The sequence below is a fragment of the Mizuhopecten yessoensis genome, unplaced genomic scaffold, assembly GCF_002113885.1.
Source record: "Mizuhopecten yessoensis strain PY_sf001 unplaced genomic scaffold, ASM211388v2 scaffold2329, whole genome shotgun sequence".
Taxonomy (NCBI): Eukaryota; Metazoa; Mollusca; class Bivalvia; order Pectinida; family Pectinidae; genus Mizuhopecten; species Mizuhopecten yessoensis.
Genome location: NW_018404492.1, coordinates 233,453 through 251,495, shown reverse-complemented (window position 1 = coordinate 251,495; position 18,043 = coordinate 233,453). Strand labels below are relative to the sequence as shown.

General features: G+C 36.2%; 1 protein-coding gene across 2 annotated transcripts in view; it reads right to left on the bottom strand.

The window, feature by feature from the left end:
• The window catches only part of LOC110445569 (protein CASC4-like), a 32,812-nt gene extending 21,545 nt beyond the window's left edge, over positions 1-11,267 (bottom strand). For both annotated transcript variants that reach the window (XM_021490232.1, XM_021490233.1), the window contains exons 1-5: positions 10,815-11,267; positions 5,823-5,877; positions 4,292-4,355; positions 1,453-1,572; positions 430-878 (exon numbers count right to left, since the gene is read on the bottom strand). In XM_021490232.1, the coding sequence (XP_021345907.1) occupies positions 430-878; positions 1,453-1,572; positions 4,292-4,355; positions 5,823-5,877; positions 10,815-11,168 (1,042 nt within the window). In that variant the 5' untranslated portion in view covers positions 11,169-11,267. The remainder of the gene's footprint in view (positions 1-429; positions 879-1,452; positions 1,573-4,291; positions 4,356-5,822; positions 5,878-10,814) is intronic.
• Between the last annotated feature and the right edge of the window lie 6,776 nt (positions 11,268-18,043).

The window sequence follows — 18,043 nt, the reverse complement described above, 5'->3', positions numbered from 1 at the left end:
AAAGCTTATGAGTAATTTGCTGATACACTTAAAACACCGGTACTATAGACATGAATGTTAAACATTTACCATTACAATCATGTTTAAAATCTGCTGTCAGTTTTTGAAACAGATTAGTAAGTAATTTAAAAACTATGCTAAAAACTCACAATAACAGAAACATTTGTACTAGAAAAATATCAACTTAATAGTAGTGCTACCCCGACTTAACTGGATACTAAGGTACCGTCCTTGCCCTTGAGTTTATTAAGAAACGGTCAATATTTCACTGGGGGAAAGTTTTCAAGTTCACAGCAGACTGATTTTGCAGGTGTTTTAACAGCAATTAGATATCATGTTGAATTGTACAGGAAAACAGTGCAATAACAACAAGTGTTATTTTATAGAAACCAACACCCTTGCAAGCATGGCATGTGTAAGGATACTAACCTTTTGGGTCACCCTGTTCCTGGGGAGGGTTGCCGGGGGGTGGGACCTGCTGATTCACCTGAGGGTTGGGGAGGTCAGGGTTTGACTGGGCTGGAGGAATAATGTTACTCTCCTGTTGTTTACTGCTAGGAATGAGATTTTCAAGGGGTTTAATAGCAGCTTGGTCTGGATTTAGGGGTTTAGGTTCGGGATTCAACTGGGGCTGAACCTGAGCAGCTGGAAGCACATTAGCCTCCCCCTGGCCTGCCTGAGGTTTAATTTGTCCCTGTGGTAAGGCGTTGCCTTCTGAAGGTTGTTGGGAATTAGGATCAGCTGCACCTTGACCAGGCTGGTTGTTTATGCTGGTGTCTAATTTCTCACCCCCTTGAGGCTGAGCAGGTTTCTGTTCAGAATTCGCTTCATTTACGACTGGCTTCTGTGGCTGCTGTGCTTGGCCTTGGCTCAGAGACCTAGTCGGAATAAAAGTACCAATTAAAAATGAATGCTTTTAAATAACAATTTTTTTTTTTTAATTGATACTCTATGTATATGATATGCTGTAAATTTTAAAAGATAATCCCAAAGAACATATGAAAAAAAGATCTAATGTGAATTATATTATGATACACCAAGAAACAAAAATGGCCCCATCTGTTTTTCAAACTTGCTCTTTATGAGGTAAGTAGCCAATTAGTAACAAGATGTTGCCTTAGGATAGCCATAGTATGAATTCTAGTCTGAAGGAGTACTGTCAATACTAAAATAATGAATTACTTCATCTATACATATGACAGGCCAAACTAAAAAACAAATGTGTTTCCTGTAAAAGGCTTGAAACATTAAAGGTAAACAGACAAGTACTATTTTTTTTTCAAAAGTAAAGGATTGAATTGTATATGGTTTATATACTATGTGATCTTGACTTTAACAATGTTTCTTTGAACATTTCTTAAATAACTTTAGGATAGCCACCAAATAGAACTGTAGGTAGAGTTACTGGATACAAAATATTCTTTCTTTGCCCACATCAAGATTTGATCTTACCCAATCTTGTCCTTATATTCGCCTACATCAACACCGGCTTGGTGCAAGGTTTGTACTGCATTTATTCCCATTGTTTTCTCAACAGCATCTATAATCATTTTCCTCATATCCGCACATACACTAGAAAAAAAACACGCAAATTCATATAATAAAATATTTAAATATGTGATGGTGGGCTCATACATTGTATGTTCATTAATTCAATTGCAGAAATCATCAGCCAATCAGATTTGAGGAAGAGCTTGTAACCTTATAAAATAAACGCTCATAGATTTACTCGAAGATCTTGGAATTTGATCAACACTATCACATCCATTTTACACCAAATTTGGTTAAAACACACACCAGTAATCCAGCTAGGATTAGAAAAGGACAGAAAGAGGTCAAAGTATTAATAAAAAAACAGATTATATTTAATGGTACATTTGTGTTCATTTGAATCAAGTGTATTTTTTTCTTTACTATTTAATGCTATCCAAGATTTATTCTTTTTTTTAGCTAAACAAATCATGAGAATAAATACAAGGACTTGTGCAAGTGTGAGAGTTATTTCCCTTGACTGACTAGTCATCTTCAAGCATCTTGGTATGAAACTGGAAAATGGTTAATTTATCCAATTGATTGCCTTTCTAATTGTTTCCATTCTGTCAAGATCCGTTCCCTATAAATATAGATTTTGTTGTGGTCGCCCTTTCCTTCAGACAGGTTGTACAGTGCAATAGTTTGGATTTGAACACAGGTGTAACAGAAGTGGGGTTTTTACCTAAATTTTACAACAGCCTGTTCCTTTATGAATTGAGAAAACAAAGCATCATTTTATTGAAATTGGAAATAGATTTCTCATTTTTTGGTTATTTTTGGGGAAAACACACTTTTTAGCTAGGGGAAACAGTCTGTATTCGGCTGTAAAACTGAGCAAATCAAAATCACTTAACAGTTACAACTGGACATGCATGCCGATAACTATTTACAGTTTGTTGAACATGATAATTGCTCTGCTATAGCTCTTATAAGTGTCATTTAGTCCATGGAGGTGGATACAAATCTTGTGTACAGCCAGTAGAAAAATTACAAGGAAAGTGCCTATAAAGATGCAGTATCTAATAAAAGAATTTTCAGAAAAAGGCAGGGCACCAGAGTGTGATTACCCTGGTATTAATTAAAGTCAGGGCACAGTGTTCTGCTATTCCTCCCTAGCTGGAATGATGCACACATTCATGATATTCTTTAGGGAATGAAAATTATCTCACTAAAAATGTTAAAGATTCCGGTTATGGCCAAACTTGCATGGGCTTGGTATTCCGTCTTTGTGTATTGCAGAGTTATCTTCTCTTGTGAGCAGGTATTGATTGTTACGTCATTGGTTCATGTGAGAAAATTACAATGTTTTCTCAAAAATTGATGACGTTAGGCGAAATAAAATTAATTACTTAGTTCTCAGGCCAATTTTTTTCCAAAGAGATGCGGCAGGGCGGTGATATTTTCCCCATTTTACAAGGCAAAAACGAGACAAGGGCGATTTTTTGATTGTGAAGTTTGTAAAACGTTCATTGTGGGCATTACCTTGTCTTTTTATAGTTGTGTAGAGACCCGTCATGGAGCAAGCCTCCGAAAATCCCCCCACGATGTTCCAGACGAGAATCACGAACCCCCCATTCCTTACTTGTACCAAAATGAGCGCCATTTGTACACAAGACTAATAAGTCATAATCGTTTTAATGCTTACCTGTATCTCAATCCTTATCTTTATTCAAACGTTTTTGGGACGACTAACGAGTAAAAACGACATGCTGATCAATTTTCAGGATATTTTTAAAAACAGTGGCTGCACATTCACATTTTTTTTATTACTTTCACGATAAAATCGCCAATGCGGTGCCCTAAAATGAAATGCACGTGGGCCTGAGAACCAAGTAATCAAATTTTTTTGGCCTTACTCTCTCAAACAAATGATGTAACAATCAATATCTGCTCACAAGAGAAGATAACTCTGCAATACGCAAAGACAGAATATACATGTACAAGTATTTTGCTTCATAAAATCATGTACACCAAGTTAAGTGAAAATCTGTATTAGATTAAAAGATATTTTCCTAGATGCGTCATCCAATTCAAATGGAGTAAGTACCTGTAAACTAGATTGTATGTGATCGTCTGCCTTACTTATAACAAGCTACAAAAAACCAGAGCATGTGTCAGGTTGTGTCTTCCTTACATGTGTATCTGCAGGATTGTCTCCAATTACAAACTAGTTATATCATATGAGAGTCTATGTCTGGGTGATTGTCTCGCTTGTGTGTAACGGTCTATAAACTAGAATATATCCCAGGGTGATTGTCTTCCCTATCATATCATATGAGAGTCTATGTTTGGGTGATTGTCTTCCCTATCATATCATATGAGAGTCTATGTCTGGTGATTGTCTCCCTTTTGTGTAACGGTCTATAAACTAGAGTATAAACCAGGGTGATTGTCTCCCCTACCTATAACAGGCTATTTATATCATATGAGAGTCTATGTCTGGGTGATTGTCTCCCTTGTGTGTAACGGTCTGTAAACTAGAGTATAACCCAGGGTGATTGTCTCCCCTACCTTTTAACAGCCTATTTATATCATATGAGAGTCTATGTCTGGGTGATTGTCTCCCTTTTGTGTAACGGTCTATAAACTAGAATATATCCCAGGGTGATTGTCTTCCCTATCATATCATATGAGAGTCTATGTTTGGGTGATTGTCTCCCCTATCATATCATATGAGAGTCTATGTTTGGGTGATTGTTTCCCCTACCTGTACCAATTTATAAACTAGAGCATATCCCAGGGTGATTGCCACCCTTACCTGTCACATTTCTGAGTGTTTGTGGCTGCTTCTTGTTCCTTCTTTTTGAGTTGCTCAACTTCCTCTGAAAAAAAATATAAGAATAATTCTTTGAATGAACAGATAGTATGAATAACAGATAGTATGAATATTAATGTTGTGTATTTATGTATGTTTTGTAGATCAACCACAGACTTAAATCATTATCAGATTGTGAGGAAATGGAGCACAGCTGAGCAAATCAAACTAAACCCAAATTATCTACAGTGAGTCTAGAACTCAATCTCTACAATCCTATGAAACAAGAGGCCCAGAGGGCCTGTATCGCTCACCTGAATATTTAAGCAGTCATAGCAAAATATTCTCATTAAATATCATATTGTACTACAAATATTTCCCTCGCAAACTTTGTCGGCTCCATCTGTTTAAACTACCAGCCAAATAAAAAAAAATCTTTTTCTTCTTCAAAAGTTGCTTGACATATTTTTCCCTGTGACCTTGTAAGTAGGTCAATGTCATTTTCCTTTTCAAATTGGTTAGCTCTATTCCAAAAAGCTACCAGCAATATCTTAAGAATCCATTCCTTTTAGTTCTTAAGAACAAATCCTTTAAAATGTTGTTGACCTCGTTGACCTCTAAAGTAGGTTGAGGTCATTTTCATTCTCAAACTTTCTTGGGCTCCATCCCAGGAAGCCACCAGCCAAATACGAAGATTCTATACCTTTTGTTCTTCAGAAGAAGTTGTTTTTAGCGTTTGACATATTTGACTGCTGTGACCTTGAAAGTAGGTCAAGGTCTTTTTCGTTCTCAAACTTTGTTTGGCTCAATCCCAATCTCAATCAAATATGAAGATTCTATACCTTACAGTTCTTCAGAAGAAGTCGTTTGAAGGGTTTGACACATTTGATCCCTGTGACATTGAAAGCAGGTCAAGGTCATTTTCATTCTCAAACTTTGTTGGACTCCATCCCATGAAACCATCAGCCAAATATGAAGATTCTTTACCTTTTGGTTCTTCAGAAAAAGTCGTTTGAAGTTTTTCACATATATGACCCCTGTGACATTGAAAGTAGGTCAAGATCATTTTCGATCTCAAACTTTATCGGGCTCCTACCAACAAAGCTTTCAGCCAAATAACACGACTCTAGGGCTGTCAGTTCGCCAAAAGAGGAAGTTTAAAGGAAAAGTTGACGGACGAGGACGTACACCGCACCATGACATAAGCCCACTTGCCATGTGGGCAGGTGAGCTAAAAAAGAGATTTGTATATATATATATATATATATATGTGCTGAGTTTTATACTCATCACAAGTCTACATGTATATGGATGTTCTTAGCCATAAATAGTACATTACAGAGCCAATTTGTTAAAGATTACTTGAGTTTTACTGTAACAGCTGCTAGTATCAATCTTTTTGATCCATAGGCTCAACACATTCTTCTGTTCACATGTATAAATACTGCCACATGTCATTATTGATCAAAATGTTGGTTTCTTACCAAGTATTACAACAAAATTAACACAGTGTTTATGTATATATTGTACAAACCTTTAACTTTCTGCAACTCCTGTTGTATTCCGTTACTATTTTCTTCACAATTTTTCTGAAGTTAAAAAAATAAAAATAAAATTCAAAAATAATGTAATAGTATCAGATAACAGAAACACCAGTCATTACTTATGCTAGGACAGACAAATAACAGGAAAAATGAGTAAATTCCATTGCAATAAATGGTGAATTAACGTAAAAAGGGAAACTTTACTGATAATGTGTTTTTTACTTCAGATTTTATAAAGATGGTTATCACTGACATTAGTTTTCTTGATTGTTGTGAATTATTTTTTTAGTTTTAATCATAATCAACAATAAATTAAGCCAAATCAGCAAAGTACTGACTGTAATATACTCCTATAGATATGGAAATGATCTAGCAGTTGCAGGAGAATGTATAGCTCACTTATGTTTTCTGCACTCCTGAAATATGTCATAGCAAAAATGAAGGCAGGTGCAAATTGGTTAGCTATTTGATTGGTCTAGGTTAAAAAAACTGACTAATTGCTAGGCTCATTCCTGTCTTTGAAGATTACAAAAGAGGGACACCAACTTCAAAGCCTGTCAATGTTTCTGTTGTGGGATTCTTTTGATGTACATCAAAGGATCAAACTATTTTTCTTGTCTCTTCTACAAGGAGGTAAATACTGAGTCTTCTATTTTGTTACGATATATTTAAGGGGTGCAGAGAGCACAGTGAGCAGAACCCATGGAGTATCAAGGATGGAGAATGTAGTGTGTTTTGTATTGATAACATGGTGCAAGCATATACAATGAACTGTTAGCAAAACCAATTGCTACAGGACTGTGAAATTCGACAGAGGCAGTTTTAAGTAATAGGCTCATAAATGTTTGAAAAATGTAAGACAGTGCTGTCATTTCATATGTCATGTGTTTGTAAGATTTTAGAAATGTACATTGTCATGTAAACACAAAAACAATTTAGAGTGAAAAATATCCTCTTTGTTTAATTTGAAACCTTTGTTTTCTAAATCAATTGCATAACAAAGCTGAGTGTGTGCTCATTTCTATGGCAGATAATTTTGATAACTTGTATTATTTTTGTATTTATAAGGAATAACATTACATTTTTTCACTTGTGACTGGGCAGTGATATGAACCAAACGAGACTAGTGCATGCAAAATGTACACTTAACTGTGCAGCCACAGAGTAAATGTGGCATATCATATATTTATCTATACCACTGTCGAGAATGGACATTGAGTTCCTCGCAGTCGTGACCTCCTTTATAGTTCTCTGCAAAGCAAAGTTTGCAATTGTCCTAAATAAAGCTAATACACCATGAAGCTGTGGTACCATAGCGTCATACGAGGACATGAAGCTGTGGTACCATAGCGTCATACGAGGACATGAAGCTGTGGTACCATAGCGTCATACGAGGACATGAAGCTGTGGTACCATAGCGTCATACGAGGACATGAAGCTGTGGTACCATAGCGTCATACGAGGACATGAAGCTGTGGTACCATAGCGTCATACGAGGACATGAAGCTGTGGTACCATAGCGTCATACGAGGACATGAAGCTGTGGTACCATAGCGTCATACGAGGACATGAAGCTGTGGTACCATAGCGTCATACGAGGACATGAAGCTGTGGTACCATAGCGTCATACGAGGACATGAAGCTGTGGTACCATAGCGTCATACGAGGACATGAAGCTGTGGTACCATAGCGTCATACGAGGACATGAAGCTGTGGTACCATAGCGTTATACGAGGACACAATATATGACAGATAATGCGTCCCCAGAGGAGGTCAGGTATTATATAAGTATGTAATATTCCTACACAACCCTGTCTGTAGTCACTCAGTGGGCACACTATGTGATAGATAATGCGTCCCCAGAGGAGGTCGGGTATTATATAAGTATGTAATATTCCTACACAACCCTGTCTGTAAACACTCAGTGGGCACACTATGTGATAGATAATGCGTCCCCAGAGGAGGTCGGGTATTATATAAGTATGTAATATTCCTACACAACCCTGTCTGTAGTCACTCAATGGGCACACTATGTCCAGAGAACATCTTGCTCTGGTCACAATGTTCGCAACGTTAGCTGGATATCTTTTTCCAAATGTCTGTGCAGCGTTTGATTATGATGTTGTAGTAACATTGTACTAAGATTACTTCACTTCCTTTACAGTAATTATTATAAAATTATTTACAATAAAACGAAACAAGAATACTTTGTACTTTGTATGATCAGTACAAAACACAATGATCATAGCGAGAGACGATTGAGTAAAGTTAAGATGCATGCAGGAATTATGTCCTTTAATTTAATAATTTAATAAAACAAGATATTAATTAAAATATATACCCAGTAATAGGATATTTCCTCCAAAGACATCTTTTGTGAAATAATGCATTTAAAATAATTATTACAGTAATTGCTATACAAAAATTTCAAAAACGATTAAGCTGTTCTTACTGAACCAACGATATAACGATAGATGTTTGGTATTTTCTCCTCTTATTTTGCAAATTTGTCTAGATCTGCTTGACAGCATCTCGTAGAAAATAAAATACCATTCTCTTTTTTGTTGTTATTGTTGACATTGGTAGCATCCATGTTGCTTAAAAAATATCATAAATAAGATATTAGTTATATTATAAATGTTTATTTTGGTGCTTAAAGACATATGACAATGTGTATGCATTTAAGATATATTTGTAATGATTTAGTTTAATGTCCTATTAACAGCTAAGGACTTGCCTCCGTGTGTGCAGTGCACGCGTGCCTACATGTGTGCATGCAGGAGACAGGGTGTGATTGCCTCCGTGTGATAGCGCGGATCTGATGCCAACTTTATAGTGCTATCTCACTGTAATGCCATGCCGAAAGCACCAAGCACAAGCATTCCGCCCGGTCACATTATACTGACAACGGATGGCCTGGGGACAGAACCCATTACCTTCCTCACCTGGGCAAACGCTCAACATTCAAGCCAAAAGTGCAAGGTGCTAGGAAATAAATAGGTAGTTAGAACTTAGAAGTAGAAAGATAAAGATTTCAAATATTGCAATGGGCGTTGCAGATTTATTTTGTCGCTTTTGTGTCCCAAGATAGAGGACATCAAAACAAATCCCCAATTCTGCAGGGTGTTCCCACATTAGTCGCCTCCTACGATACATGCAGTGGGTAACAGTAGGCGTATTCTTTTCCTGATCCAGGATGGACCCCTGTGTTTAAAATTATTATTGTTATAATAAGAAATGCAGTGAGACTTGGGTTGCGGCTGCGCAATCACACGGAACATGGTCTATGAGTGTTTGCTTTGACAACTAAAAGCACATGTCGAAGCAGAATGATATTGATCCTGTGACGATAGTCTGGTCAGTGAGAATTTTATCGTGTATTCGTTAGTTCGTGTCAACATGTCACATATCCTAGATATATGGCTCATATATATATTTGAATAAGTTTTTGAAATAAAATAATGAAAGAGAAAGGAGTGCCGGTGTCATGAAAGGAATTAACCCTCGCACATCACAGCTGGCATTTTTACTTGTATATTTTAAAGTGTATATTCAGAGCTCAATTATCAAACTTTGCAAGCATTATAAAAACCTTATTTCAAAAAGCTGACTAGAAATATTATGTTTGAATAAAAATCTGAAGATGTTTTTGAAATTACATAATGAATTAGAAAGGAGTTCGTGTTTTAATGTGTCATGAAAAATAACCTCACAAATCAAAGCCGCCATTTTAACTTGTTTATCCTTAAGAAAACTGTGTTTTCAGAGCTAAATTATTGAACTTTGCAAGTATTTAACACCCTCATTATAAGAACCTGGTTAGAAATATTATCAAATAATTAATACCTGAAGACCATATAATTCACAATTTTGGTTGACATTTGGCCATGGAAGGTTTCTGCAAAATTTCATTGAAATTGGTTCAGGGGTTTTGGAGAAGTCAAAAATGTAAATTGTTTACAGACGCACGACAGACAAAAGGCGATCGCAATAGGTCACTTGAGACTTTGTTTCAGGTGACCTAAATATCTGTCTTTCCAGACCTAAATTATTGAACTTTGCAAGTATTGTAACAGACTCATTTTAAGAAGCTGGTTAGACATGTTATCAAATAATTTTAAAATATCTAATATATTTTTGAAATTGTCTAAAGAACAAAAACGGAGTTTGTGTTCTCCTGAAGCCAAAATCATTCCTGATATGTAAACACAGCCACGATGTGCAAATTCTTTTGATGTTTGGTGTTTTCCAAACTTACTCATTCAAGTTTACATTCAAAGTAGCACTCCCTAACCGGATGGAAATCTCAGCTAGCTATGGGTTTAATATCATGTTGATTTTTGATGTTTCTCATGGCATTATTGAATGCAGCGAACTGTATATCCAATATGGTGCAGGTGAAGCGTAGCTCGCGATATGACATCCGGTTATTGTGACCAATGTTAAGTTAAAGAGCAAGTTGCCAATCTCTGTAATATATTTATAACGTCTCTGCAATTGTATGTCCTGTCGTTCAGGACGTTTCTCGACCACTGGGAAGTGAGTAGAATTAATGGCGATGTCGTCAATTTTTTACAAAGTCATTGAAAACATCCAGATAGATTCTTACTTTTGCTCTTTTTTTTTAAAGAGAATGTATGGTAAATTAAGGGGAGATAATCCCTGAAATGTAATAATCTAGCAGATGGGAACTTTAACAACATTTTGTAAGTGGTATAAAGATAATAAAAAAAATCACCTTTAAGGTAAACTACAAACAAGTAACCACAATTGTATGAAGCCAGTAACCGGTATCGATGAACGTGGTGAATTTAACGTGTGTGATCATGTGATCTGAATGTTTATCGATGTGTGACTGCATACCAAATTATAGCTGCGATAACGTACTACAGCTTTCTGACGACGAGAGATTTGTTTATATATTGTGTCGTCAGACCGGCCGGGGCAGATCGAGGTGGCCGTGTATTAATATTAGTACTAACCAAATTATTCTGACATGTCTCCTTTTCTTTGCCCAATGACTGCAGTTCTTCCAGTTTGCCCTCTACTTGACCGTTCAGGGATTTTACGTCACTCTCTTTCTGTGCTAAAGTCTCCTTGTTTCGGTTGTAACTCTCTGCCATGGAATCTATCTTCTTTTCAGCGCTGATTCGTTTCGCAGAGACTTGTCGAACTTGATCTTGAAGTTCAGCCACCTCGAACGCCAACTTGCTGTTATTAGAAGACAGATTCCAGTAATTCGCCCCTAGGATAACTAACGCTACCGAAAGACCTATAACTATGAAAGGAGGAGAACGACTCTGAGCTCGCATTGACCCTCGTCCGTTGGCTGACATAATTCTACTTTCGCCGTCCGCTACCTCTAGTCGTGAAACGTCTACACCAACCTGCTTTGGCGACGTGTTATGATGCAAAAAGCCGTACGATGGCGCTAGCTTTTCTATTTCCGGTATTTCAATTGTTCGAAAGGCGTGTATATTTTCTGTTTTAGAAAATTAAAGTGGCGCAAGCATTTATTTCTAGATGGATGGTTTATATTGAAAATACTAACCTAAACCCTGAATGCCATTACAGAATTAATGGACAACAGGATTCCGGTAGTTTCCCGTTTATTTGCTTATATATGAAACCCTTGTAACTCAAGATCGACTCGGAACGTATTCTCGTTAACAAATTGTGCATGTTCGTGAAATTTGTTTATGTATTTTTTTTCAAATGCCCAGTTTAAAAACAATTTACATATTGATGGCATCTAAAAATTCACTAGGGTGCAGCATAAAAAAAATCCAATCTGAATGATGAACACAATCCCTATGAATTATATTTAATTATCACGGAATGCTTTCTATAAGTCCGCGGTAAAATGTATAAGTTTATTTGCATATTTCACTAGTCTTTTTTTTTCAAATCTAGGTATTAATGACACAGTCACTCAAGAAAGTATTGGAAAGAACTCTCATCTAGATGTCTACAGTTGCATTGCAGGTGAGCTGTCAGCAACTCTGACTATGCATAGACTTACATAATTACATAATTAGTCGGCTACAATTATAGCTATGCTTTGTGTCTAAAATATTTAACGTCGGTCTTACATTTTGACTAAGAGCATTTAAAAGAAATAGTGCTTGATCACTTAATAGAATCATTGACATTACTCTAAGTTTGGAGAGACGCTAATAGAAGCTAATGGTAAGGAAACGGAGCTTGAGAGCACGAATAGAAATATCATAGACATAGAAAGTGACTTGCAGGATAACAGCAATATCATGGATCGTGTAAAAGCTGCAAATGATACTATAGGGAGAAATATTGTAAAAATAAAGATAGACAGGGAAGCTTCAGTGAAAATGATGCACTAGATGAAGTTGATGAAATGAAGGAGATGATGGAAGAAATGGAAGAGAGAGCAATTATTGCAAAATTTCTATACTACAAAGACTGATCAACTGTGAAATAGAGTGCGAATAAACTAAAAGGAACACACAATGGAATTGATGAACATTTTCCGAAAGAAGGAAAAAAATGTACCCTTTATCGAAAGAAGCACGATAATCAGGGAAGAAAACGGTGTTGATCAAAGACCAATTGTATAGGGATGATGCATTGTACCACGGAATTAGATTAGAGGGAAAGGCAACTGTCTCTTCTGCATAGGAAATATATCTAGGGCACTTTGATGTTGCGAGAAACTGCGAGAAAGCGCGAGATTTTACGTGATTGGGGAATAATTGGCTTTGAAAAGTTATACATTCTGGGGAATCCTGTACCGTAACATTTACCAGAGTTCAAAGTAATTGATTTTTGATTTACTTCTGTCTTTATTTTTATCATGTTTGTTGTGTCAAGTACTAGTAAAATGTCTCAAATTGCAAAACTTTATAGTGAACCTATACTTGAATTATGTTATGGCTTCACACCCGCCATTAATGTCTGTTGTTGTATACATTTCTTGCTTTTAAATAGATGATTTGACATACGAACTAAACATTATTGCTTTTAGATATGTGTTCAATCGCAACACGTGGTTTTACAAGTGAACCCTAACCTCTGAAATTGTAGTATTTGTATTCTGAAAACGGTTGTTGATGCGAATGAATGTATGTAATTCTCGGTTATTGAACATAAATATGTTGAAATTTGTTTACATAATTACAAACTGGTATATTATCATGTACATAGAACGATTTCAATCACATTGACGATCTAATCAGTGTATTTGTACGGCTCTGAATATTGACCAAAATTCATCATGATGCAATAGCGTGTGATTTCACTCCCCTCATCGGGGTCGCCTCATCGTCTTGCATTTACCCTCCGCTGGAGTTTTGAACTACTTGCTATAATAAATAGATAATAGACATACGGACGAACATAATTGCTTTTTGATATGTGTCCGATCGCAACATGTGGTTTCAAGTGAACCCATATACTTCTGAAATTGTAGTATTTGTATTCTGAAAACGGTTGTTAATCCGTGTGTTTTTAATAATGGCCGCCATTTAACCTTAGATTACTGATCGCGAGTGAGTTCATTAATGCATGTAATTATCGGTAATTGATCATCAATATGTTGTAATTTGTTTACATAATTACAATCTGGTATATTATCATGTACACAGAACTATTTCAGTCGCATTGATAACCTGGAAAGTGTATTTCGACGGCTCTAAATATTGACCCAAATCCATCGTGATATGGTTCCTAATTTCAGCATGCCATAAAAGAAAAAGAGGGTGTGCTATCTAAGTCCATGATTGTACAAGCCCCCGGATACACCCACAGACACGCCCACCAAACCACCCCGTTTTAAGCGCAAGCGCATGAATTCTTCTCAGCACCAATAGGAATGCGCCGGAGGGCAAACATGGACCAATATAGTCACAAGTTGAACTACATTATGTAATATTAAAATACTGATGCTAAATGTCTGTGGTATTCTGAGAAAAGTACAATACCCAGAACTTCGTGAGTTTGTAAATAATTTTGATATTCAGCTATGTTTATGTGAAACTAAAACAGATAATGGAGATGTTATTGACCTGCCTGCCTGGTTTTGAAACTGTAATGAAAAATAAGTTTGGATTCAGAAAAATAAAGTCTGGAGGTAAACCTTTAGCTTATAAACATGAAATTAAAAGTTACATACATGCAATAGAAAGTGGCAGTAAATTTGTAAGCTGGTTTAGACTGGATAGTGAAATATGTCAATGCGATGGGAACCTATTATTTGGTATAGTATATACACCACCCGAGAGGTCTACTTATAGTGTTGGTGACCCATTTTCTGAGTTAGAAAATGAGTACTTACGATTATCATCCAAGTGTCAACACGTTTGTTATTGGGAGATTTTAATGCCAGAACGGCGAGAGCGGATGACTTCATAGATTTTGTTGAAACAGACGAAAGAGATCAACAACCATGGCCATTTTTAATGATGGTGTACATTTAAGTGTGTTTGAAAAATTTTGATATCGATAAACATAGAAAGAGTAAAGATTTGCGCAAGAACATTTTTGGATTTAATGATTTGTTTATTTGTAATGGCAGAGTCGGTGGAGATCGAAATAGGGGTAAATAAACATTTCAAGTATTGTAGATTATGTAATATGTTCTTCAGAGCTTTTGAAATCCATTGATGACTTTAATGTTTTAGATTTTAGTTCATTATTTTCAGATGCACATTGTCCACTTTCGCTAACCATACGTAGGAGTACACATGTCAATGTCGATACATGTAACAATGAGTCTATTAACAAATACAGGCTTTTATTGAAAATCTTGATGTCGATAAAATCCAGAATATTGTAGATATGATTAACCAATGCAATAACGTCAATGACCTGGATACTGGTATACTGATGTCTGAAGTAGTGAGGTACTTTTAACTGCTGCTTAAAGTACATTGAGTAGATTATATACAACATGTACTCGATTATATACAATATGTACTCGATTATATACAACATGTACTCGATTATATACAACATGTACCGAGGCATTAAGTCTAAGATAACTTTTAATGGTCAAAGTTCTACTTTTTCCCCATGTGATAATGGTTTGAGACAAGGTGAAAACTTATCTCCCTTTCTATTCAGTTTATACTTGAACGACCCTGAAGATTTTATGACTCGTAATAATGTTAAGGGTTTACAGTGCCTAAGTAGTAAATTAGAAGAAGAATTCCATATCTACATCAAACTTTTTATTTAATTGTATGCAGACGATCCGATTCTTTTTTTCTGACTGCCCTCAAGATTTACATATTGTAGACAATGGAGATTGAAAGTTAACATAGGAAAAACGAAATGTATGATTTTTACAAAGGGCCGTCTGCATCATAGAATGTATTGGTAGTTGATGTAATATGCCGGTATTAAACCTCAATCCGAACCTCAATCCAAGGAAGATTGAGGTTCGATTGAGGTTCGTTTGAGGTTCGATTGAGGCAGATTGAGGTTCGATTGAGGTTCGATTAGGGTTCGTTTGAGGTTCAATTGAGGCAGATTGAGGTTCGATTGAGGCAGGTTGAGGTTCGTTTGAGGATCGATTGAGGCAGATTGAGGTTCGATTGGGGTTCGTTTGAGGTTCGATTGAGGCAGATTGAGGTTCGATTGAGGCAGGTTGAGGTTCAGATTGAGGCAGATTGAGGTTCGATTGAGGCAGATTGAGGTTCGTTTGAGGTTCGATTGAGGCAGATTGGGGTTCGATAGAGGTTCGATTGGGGTTCGTTTTAGGTTCGATTGAGGCAGATTGAGATTCGATTGAGGCAGGTTGAGGTTCAGATTGAGGCAGATTGAAGTTCTATTCAGCCTCCCTTTTTAAGACATGCCTCCGTTTTTAAAACATGTCGCCTTTTTTGGAACATGCCTCCTTTTTTAAAACATGCCTCCTTTTTTAAGACATGCCGCCTTTTTGAGACATACCGCTATTCAGCTTCATTATTTATTTGAACTGTCAAGGTTAAAGCTACTGTTTTAGTTATATTACATGACACAGAAACAGATCGACCTCGTCAAGGCTGGAAACCTCGACGTCTGTGAAGTCTCTTCTAACAGTATTACCTATCGTATAGGATTAAATCTCACAAACTGTTGCCCTAGTGACGACGTATTTGTAACAATAGGCACAGTATTATCTATAGTATAGGATTAAATCTCACAACCTGTTACCTTAGGGACGATTTATTTGTGACAACAGACATGCAATAATAACGATATATTTGAACATTCTAATTCACTAACGATTCAGATTAAATACTAGTTTGTAAATGAGATGCACTACTTAAGCTTTAAATCCTACATGAATCATGTAAACTGTTGCCTTGGACCAATAAACACATATCAAACTGTGCTAACATGAATACAGAACTGGAAACTTGTAACATCCCTGGTTTTACTGATGGTTCTACTAGTATATTCTAACTTTTTTTAATTCACCACTGACCTGATTGAAGTTTAACTTTGTCAAATTAATTCGTTAAGATGACGACTAGAAAGTTTTACTGGGCAGAGGAATGTGATATTTTTGTCAATCTGAAGATTGACATTAATTTTATTGTTTGTTCAGTCTGTAAAAACGACTTTTGTCAGGACTGTTTCATGAACTTGAGAGGTCCAGAGTGTCCATATTGTAGGGGGCCACTCTACCTGTCAGAGGAAATGTTCACGGATGCTGGAAACAATTTTATTTCGTTATTTTATGCTTTCGACGGTTTTCAAAAAGTGGACTACTACAATGTTGTCGGGGATGAAGAAGACATCTATTAATACATGGAATTGGGGGATTTCAACAATCCCTCTTCTAATGGAGCAAGAGGTATCAACGAGGGATTGGCCTGGAAGTACATCGAGCAACGACTAACACCATTGGATATACTAGCCAATAAGTTTTAAACAAGGTAAGTCGGTGTTTTTAATAAAAAAAAATATATAAAATTATGTGCACTCTAGCTGTCTTTGCATTTAATCCACACTGCAAATAATTTTGATACCCGCCTTGCAAGTTTTTGTTTGCTAATAAACGTGAAACCATTTACATGAAATACGACCAACAGTATATACAAAGTATACCTGTAATTTGGTGTTTTTGGTTTTAAATGGAAACCAGGAGACACCAATTCAATTCATACATTTATTTTAAATATTAACATATCTTGAATAACAATCAGATTTATTTATTGTCACAGATCACATCATCATCAGATTTAATCAAATTCAGATTTTAATTATTTTGTATCTGTATTATGATACTATACTAGACAACAGATGTGAAAAAATAATTCGGATCATCTAGGTGAAGTTCTATTTACATAAAGATTAGACTAACACAGCAACTTGAGTGTTAAATGTAAGGGGTCACCATTATATGATATCGCTCTAGGACATGGTCAACTCTGGGTCATAACAAGTGGTCATTTTAGTGCTTGAAGTAAAATCTAACCAAAGAAATGTTTCTAGTTGATCACTTAATGGTCACATGATCGGACCACCTCCTAATAGAAGTATTTGCTGACCTAGTAACAGAATAAGTGACCTATCACTGACCCATCATCAACGCTATAGGATCAACGCTACCTGTGTTCTTGGATATTGTTTGTCTTAAACTGTCCTTAAGTGTCAAAGTGTAGCTAGCAATCACGAAAAGGCCTTCAAAATTGTCTTTGACAATTTCTAGTCTTAATTTGAGGTTATCGGCAACTTCCAAGATTATTTTTTCCATATGTCGTGATTTGTTTTTATTCTCTCCTTTTTTATGATTGATACGGACGGTGCATATTTATCATAATTTTTTTTTTTTAAAAAGGTTGAATTTTTAGTGTATACTTGAGCATACATGTGTACTACGCCACTGCTGCTTTTGTTGCCAAACAAAGTATTGCCTTTTTATTTTTAAGATTAGGCCTAGATTAGAGTTTTATTTGTTATTTTCCTGGACGAGTGGTTTTTCTGTTTGGACGAGTACTTTTTGCCATGTACTTGTCCGCCGGACAAGTGGTTTCAAAAGTTTTCCGGGAGACCTGCTTAACTAAGGTGTTCAGAGTAATTTTACATGTTTTAGGGGTTTAGGATGACGGACATTGCACCACGGAATAAGATCAAATGTCCAAATAACCGTTACTAGTGGATAAAATCAGCACCAATATAATCCTCATTTTTTTCCACAGAATTCTTTCTCTAGAAAGAGACGCAAGGCGGGCTCTGTTGGGAACTT